The following is a 7,493-nucleotide window of genomic DNA, read 5'->3' on the forward strand; positions in this document are numbered from 1 at the left end:
ATTCCGGCCACAATGAACGGTGACAAACTCCACCAACGTTCAACACCACAAACAACCACCACCATATTCAAAACCAACTATAACCTCAAGAATAATAATAATAATAATAATAATAATAATAATAATAATAATAATAATAATAATAATAATAATACCACCTTATACAATTCAAACCCAAAGACACCTACATCTACATATCCATCCTTAACCGATGCTTCGGTTTTACAATTGACGATAACCGACGTGTTCGGGGTGTTCAAGTACCACCCGGTCCCGTGTTTCTTTGCGGTTACGTTGTTGTTCTTCATGGGTGTGGAGTATACGCTTCGGATGATTCCGTCGTCCGCCCCGCCTTCTGATATTGGGTTTGTGGCCACCGGGTACTTGCATCGGGTCCTTGTTGATTGTCCTACGCTTAATACGGTTCTTGCGGGGCTTAATACGGTAATAAGGGTCATGCTATAGCTATACCACGTCCATTTGATCTCATGCAATCAAACGGTCTTGAAAAAAAGTTAAACTTTGAAAATTATCTTGGAGACCGTATTTGTATGAATACCATTTTAATTATTGAAAATTATTATATATGGTGTTTATAATTATTAAGGAATTTGTTTAAAAAGTGTCGGAAAGTTGTGCCGGAATTGTGTCACGAAGAAATTTTTTACGAGGGTTTTTCAGACATGCACATTGCGTCGGAATATTGGTGGTGTGTGACGCTTTACGGAAGCATTTTTGTGTCACAAACCTATCAGTTTTCTAGTAGTGAACCAAACTTTTTTGAAAATCATTGGTCAGAATGGCCACGGTCACTGATCATACACAATCAAACTTTTAATTATTATTATTTTTTTCATAGAAACCTACTGTTATCTATACAGATGACTGTTTAAAACGGCGTGATTTTAGACCTCACTGAGGTGTGTTTGACATGCGCATCGCGTCTGAATTGTGGTGTGTGACGCTTTTCTGACACGTTTCCGCAAATCTATTGATCAGTTTTCTAGAAGTAGCTCAAACTTTGAAAATTATTGATCAAACAACCATGATGACCAAAGATGGTCAAATTTTTTTTTTTTGTCAAAACAACTGTTTGTTCTCTATCCTCTTATTGAAATATGATAAATCTGATAACATTCAAAAGAATTCTAATGGAATATTAGTTATTAACTGAGTATATACATGTTAATTTGAATGTAAGGTGTTTGTGGGGATGCAAACGGCTTATATAATCGGGACATTGGTGATTGAAGGGCGGCCGAGAGCCACTGTGGCGGCGCTGTTCATGTTTACATGCAGAGGGATTTTAGGTTATTCTACACAGCTTCCTTTGCCTGAGGTATGCCATTCTGTCAACCTCCAATAAAATGTTGCATTTTATTGCACAATCATGGAATTGTTTTAATTATTAGTTGTGTTAATTAGTTCTCAACATTTTTATAAAAAAATGGGCATGTTAATGTAAGTTTTAGAAATAGTTGAAGTAATAAAGTCTAGAGTTAGGTATATACATAACTAACTTTACCTAGAGAAGACCAAGAATCATTGTTCTAACTTTATACGTGTCAAAGCTCTTACCTATCATTTCATTATATGATTATTGTGAGTTGTGACTCTTTAGTTGAAATAATATTCTTTATGCTTGTATTATTTTAGAGCGGAAAATCACTAAAATGTCTATCTTGACCTATAAGCTTATCAAAATAGCCTTTACTTTTAAAAAGTTTTTAATTAAATGATGTTTATTTGACAAGTGTTCCTTGGTGCAACAACATTATTCTCCTACGCTAGAAGGAAATTGACGAAGTAATGACACCAAGTGGAAGATTTTGATTAGCTAAAACACGGTTTTAACTAAAAAACAAGATGAATAATAATATTTTTATAAAATTAAAGGTCAAAGGCTAATTTGTTCATTTATACATTAAAATGACCATTCTAAGAGCATTCCCGTTAGATCCTTTATCGTTATAATAGAAATTACTACATTAGTTTTCTCTCATTTCAATTACATAATACTTTTTTTATACATTTATCATGACATTTTCTCTCTACTTAACTCATAACAACTTTTAAAAAGTATTAAAAAATTATAAAGGGTAAACAATATTTCTCAAAATTTACTCACAATAGTAACTTTTTCTTTTTTTTTTCACTCACAAGTACTCCATAAAATATAGAAAACACACTCACATAATATGCCTTTTTACATAGACTAAAAATCTTTTATGAAGGACATGATAAATGACAAAAGACTTTCACTTGTTATTTTAAGTTTTTAACCATCATACATACGACATTTACTAATCGTACAACCGTTTATCTTGTCATACTATATAACTAAAGCATTGTTTACACGTATATGCATTCATAACTACAATTACAAATTTGTATATGGATAGGGATTCTTGGGATCGGGAGCAGACTTTCCGGTAGGGAACGTGTCGTTCTTCTTGTTCTATTCTGGTCACGTAGCAGGATCCGTGATTGCATCACTTGATATGAGAAGAATGCATAGGTGGGAGTTGGCCTTTCTATTCGACACCTTGAACCTTTTACAAGTAGTGAGGTTGCTAAGCACCCGGGGACACTACACCATTGACCTAGCCATTGGAGTAGGTGCGGGCATGTTGTTTGATTCCCTTGCTGGTAAATACATGAAGAATGCTATGAGGCGCGGTAGTTTTGAAGAAACAATACACCATTGACCTAGCAAAACCGATCTCACTAATCATGAGCTAGCTCTTCAATGTCAAATTAGGTGTTAATATTTGGATATCTTGATTTTGTTGAGAAAATATAGAACCTTACAATAGTTTCTTTAAGGTACAACTAATTTTCAGTAAATTTTATTTTGCTTATAAAAATTTGAAGATGATGTGGCATACCTTGATTATTTGGTGCCAAGTGATCAAGTGGTTTTGGGGAGTGCCCCATCACCCATTAGACCATTCGAAGTGGCGCCGTGCAACAACGTAATATTGAATCTTGTAACTTTATGTTTATAACTTTTTTTCAGTTGAATTCGATGTTATTACATTATGTTATATTTTGTTGTCCATAGACTAAGTTTCCGCGAGGAAATTCCACTAGTTTTATATACAAATCAGTGAGAGAGTTCATTTCTATGGTCATAAATATAGTTTATCATGATATTTTTTATAGAGAAAACTTTTATAGTTTTGGAGTAAACATAAATTCTTGCAAATTACTTTAATTGTGAAATTTATGCAATTTATGATAAATCAAGCAGGCTTTAGGTCTTCAGGTTGGGCTAAAAGAAACAGAGGCCTGCTTAGGCCTTGTCTTGCTAAATCGATACAGCCCAAAAAATAGGGAGAATTGGGCTTCCATCTCTTGGGTGTTGGGCTGTTGTCTTACTTGAAAGTTGAAACAAGTAGAGATGTGCAACTGGGTTTTACCAGGAACTGGGAACTGGATAGGAAGTTAGGAACTGGCTCCAAGTTTGGACATCAAAGTCAAGAATCGGGTGGGTAGAACCGGTTTGGAGTATTGGATATGGTCGGGTGTTTGACTGGGTTTGCCGGGTTTTTAATTGGGTTTTAACTGGGTTGGGTTTGGGTTTTGGTAGGGTAGAGGTGCATGGAACCGGTTCTGGGTCAGGTCCAGAACCGAGTTTTATGCCCAGCTCTAGAAATAAGGAACTTTTAATAATATTCCAGAAACTGAAATTCAGAGCCTAGACTCTTATAATTATTGTTTATTCCTGTTAAAAAAAACTTATCTAAGGGCATCAGATTTTAGAAAATTACTAGAATGTAGAGAAGGTTTTTGAGATTAATATTATCTAACAAGATTGTAGAGAAGGATTTTAGAAAATCACTAGAATATTAAATGAATGATAAATGAATTATGATTTATATATTTTTAGTATAAGAGATGAAACTAAAACTTTGAAAAGAAAAATAAAACCCTAAAACCCTCATATTGTTCTAGTTGGAAATGTAGGCTAATGTAACAAAGTTAATGAGCTCAAAATGCAATAGATCGATCATCAACCCAACATCGTAGTATCTAAACACAAAAACCGAAAAATTAAGAAAAACAAAAATTGATGGTTGCAACATGACCATCAGTATTACTATTTACTGCATTTGTCCATGCAAGCAAATAAAAATGCATCCAAGGAATAAAAGACAATAAGATACAACTATAAGAAGTTAGCACAAGAAAGGAATAACAATTTTTCAATGGCCTTATATAGGCTTACAAAATAAAATCAAACTTAAATTAACTGAAAGAACTACAAAGAAGCAGCATGCATGGGTGTTATGCAGGAACATGGGTGATGTGGTATATGTATGGCTACTCAATATGAAATCGACTCATTGGCAACTCCTGCTAATTTTTGTTGCAACAATGAGGGGTTGATCGAAGCTTGATTATTCGCCTGCAAGAATTGATTGATGATGAGCCAAGTGAGGAACAAATTTGATGTTCTTATTTCTTATACAAAATATATATAGAAAGGATCAATGTTAATTTATACTCCATATTGTAAACCCTAAATTCTATTGTTTGTATTGTAGAACTAGATATTAGATCACAGTAAGGGATAAGAGATAAATCAAAAGAAATAGAAGAGATAATAATGGATCGAGCTATAGAGATAATCGTTAAAGATAATAAAAATAGAGTTTATTTATTAATTGTTTGAGTATTATTAGGGATTAAAGTTAGTAGGATACATGTACAACTCATTGTTAGTATAAATATAAGATGTTATGGTATTGTTTTGTTGTGTGGTTTTCGTTCTTAATAATATTATAAGAGTCGTGAGAAGTTCTAACAAAATTATCAGTGTGTTGTTCGTATTCAATCCAATTAAGTCCAACAAATCATAATTATTCCAACAATCTCCCCCCCCACAACTAATTCGATCTGATTCAAACTCGCTTCTAGTCCAGAGCAGTGTTGGCTCATCTTCTTGACCTTGAGTTAGATTTGCGTCTTCCTCCTATCCGGTTACACTTATATGCGAAGTGCCCGAACATCTCACACCCGTAGCATCTAAAGTACTTATGTCTCTATTGAAGTCTTCCCGACTAGATTCTCTTCCACGTTCATACTCTTTTGTATAAAAATAAACTTGGCTCAACTTTCATATAACCAATCTCTAGACTTATACTTATATTGACCACAATGACTCAAAACCAAAATGAGTCAAACTCTAAAATAAACTAACTATACTAGATAAACTTAACAGTACTTTAAACTAGACATTTAATTCAAACTTAAAACTCTTTAACTCAATCTATTTGTCTCATTATCTTTTTCTTCTTCTTTTGAATTGTGAATCATGATTATTTCTAACAGACTACACGAATTGAGCAATCTCGATCTAGACCTATACTTAAAACTCTTCTTTTCCTGCAACCCATGGGTAGGATCCCCGCCAAACTATCTAAGTTAAAAGAGCAAATGGTAAATCATTTAACAAACTTAATTTGTGGTTTAGCAAGTGATTTATATGTTATACTTAAAAAGTGTGTGTTAGATAATTATAAACTAACTACTTATAAATTTTGGCACATTTATAAAACATGAATACTTAATATGTTTAATGAACATTAGAAGTTTAATTATAACAAGAACTTTTAACATCTTAAAGTGCAATGTTTAGAATTAACTAGCTAGTTAGTTAGTCATGGCATATTTCTCCACCTTTATTCATAATTTCTTGCACTTAATTTTAAGTGTATTAAGTATATTAAAACTTTGCAAATTCGACTAATTGTCATAAGAAAACTTACCTCAGATCGGATGATGTGAAGTACCCTCTCGTCTGCTCTAGTCGAAGTGCAGCTTATAATGTCAAGCCCTTCTTCTACAAGTGTTTCTAATACTCTTGAAAGGAGGAACCCATCATGAATTGAACAACTATTTATCAAAATCTGGAATCCTTCATTGCAACGATTGACCACGACTGTATTTGGGATCAAATTCGTTAAGCTTTCATTGGTATAACAATTCATTGACGTAAAGTTCTTAAGCTGATCTCTTTTGACACCCAACACTTTAATGTTTTCCTGCATGTGTTTGATATACTTAACTGTCTGCTCCATTTGATCCGGTGTAGAACGTTTTCCCTACACATCAAATGCGACAGCAAATAATCATGTTTACGATTTTTTTTCTTTCTTTTATTATTATTGTTATTAAGGCTGTAAACAAACATTAACATAAATTTTTTTCAGTTAATTAAATTAAATGAACAGAACACGAATAGAGGCCATGCTCATTCAATTGTATTTGTGAACGTTCAATAGTGTGTTCGCTCATGATGTTTAATGTGTGTTTGTTCATAAAAGGTTTTATGATATTTTAATTACATTTTTTAGTTCTATCTAACAAAATATATGTGATAATTATAACTATGAATATGAAAAATTATGTGATAATTTACATGTAAATTATAACTATAAAACAAAATATATCAGTATTATGTGATAACTTACATGTAAATTAATTACATATGAATATGAATGTTAAAAAACACCAACACAAATTTGGTAGCCGGACCAAATCATTCACACTAATTATTCTTGGTTAGCCAAATCAAATAAAACATAATTGTATTCATTCATGTTCCTTCGTTTGTGTTTGTGAACCGTTCATGTACCAAGTTCATTCCTTTAATGGTCGAATTACGAATAAGAAATTCTGTTCGGTTATGCGTGAACCGTTTGTTTTTCCAATAAAGACTTAGCGACAAACATGAACAAAGCCTTGTTCGATTCATCTACAACCCTAATTACTATTATTATTATTATTATTATTATTTCAACTTAATTCTAAATCAAGTAACTTTAATAAACATTCACACAAATTTGTAAAACCTAAAGCTCACCTTGATGAATTCAAGAGGAAGTAGACTTCGAAGTGAGGCATAAAGATCCGTCATTTGTTTCCTTCGCTGCTTCTCGTTCTCTCGATGAATCAACTTCTTGTTTGTATGATCATCTTTAGTACCATCTTCTACAACATGATCAGCAGTAGAAGAACTAGGGTTAGCCTGTTGATTAATATTCCCATCCATAGGAACATGATCATGACGATCCGCTAGAAGATCTTGTTGATTCAACTCACCCAACCCCAGATCTTCAGTTTGCTGCAAAGAAAACATGATAATATATGATGTTAATTAAGATTAATCCCACCTGGACTTGTAGTCAACTTTTGTGTATGAGGAATATATATATCATAGTATCAATTCAACATATTATTTTAGTAGTGGTTGTTGGAGATGATCTGCTTAATTAGAGTATTGATATGATATGGGATCTTCAACAGTTGGGACACTGATGATATGATGAAGATTTCTAGGAATCTTTGATATTATATATCTAACTTTTGTTATGGAAATAATTTGGAAACCCTAAACCAGACCAAGTGCTTTTTTCCTTTTTTTTAGGTTATTATTTAAAATGTTTTTTAGTGTGTGTACAACCAGACAACCAGTCAGCTTGAAG

The 7,493-nt window shown here is 32.7% G+C and overlaps 1 protein-coding gene and 1 pseudogene across 2 annotated transcripts; one reads left to right on the top strand and one right to left on the bottom strand.

The window, feature by feature from the left end:
• Window positions 1-12: 12 nt before the first annotated feature.
• Window positions 13-3,182, top strand: LOC143605468 (phosphatidylcholine:diacylglycerol cholinephosphotransferase 1-like). Its single transcript, XM_077081565.1, has 3 exons — window positions 13-444; window positions 1,202-1,339; window positions 2,403-3,182. Exons 1-3 carry the CDS (start codon window positions 13-15, stop codon window positions 2,706-2,708), a joined length of 876 nt encoding a protein of 291 aa, XP_076937680.1. The 3' UTR covers window positions 2,709-3,182.
• Window positions 3,183-4,330: 1,148 nt separating this feature from the next.
• Window positions 4,331-7,278, bottom strand: LOC143605466 (transcription factor bHLH118 pseudogene; annotated as a pseudogene). The gene is made up of 3 exons (XR_013148544.1): window positions 6,872-7,278; window positions 5,775-6,110; window positions 4,331-4,411 (listed from the first exon to the last, which is right to left on the bottom strand). The product of XR_013148544.1 is annotated as a transcription factor bHLH118 pseudogene (transcript).
• Window positions 7,279-7,493: the final 215 nt, after the last annotated feature.

This window comes from Bidens hawaiensis, unplaced genomic scaffold, assembly GCF_021521415.1.
Source record: "Bidens hawaiensis isolate Kalapana, Puna unplaced genomic scaffold, B.hawaiensis_p1.1 tig00069582_1, whole genome shotgun sequence".
NCBI classification, from domain to species: domain Eukaryota; kingdom Viridiplantae; phylum Streptophyta; class Magnoliopsida; order Asterales; family Asteraceae; genus Bidens; species Bidens hawaiensis.

Bases quoted from the DNA above. Each gene is read 5' to 3' on its own strand.
- LOC143605468 (XM_077081565.1), top strand. From the start codon at position 13: ATGAACGGTGACAAACTCCACCAACGTTCAACACCACAAACAACCACC. The intron at 445-1,201 runs GTAATAAGGGTC...TTTGAATGTAAG, and splicing joins TTCTTGCGGGGCTTAATACG to GTGTTTGTGGGGATGCAAAC. The intron at 1,340-2,402 runs GTATGCCATTCT...GTATATGGATAG, and splicing joins CACAGCTTCCTTTGCCTGAG to GGATTCTTGGGATCGGGAGC.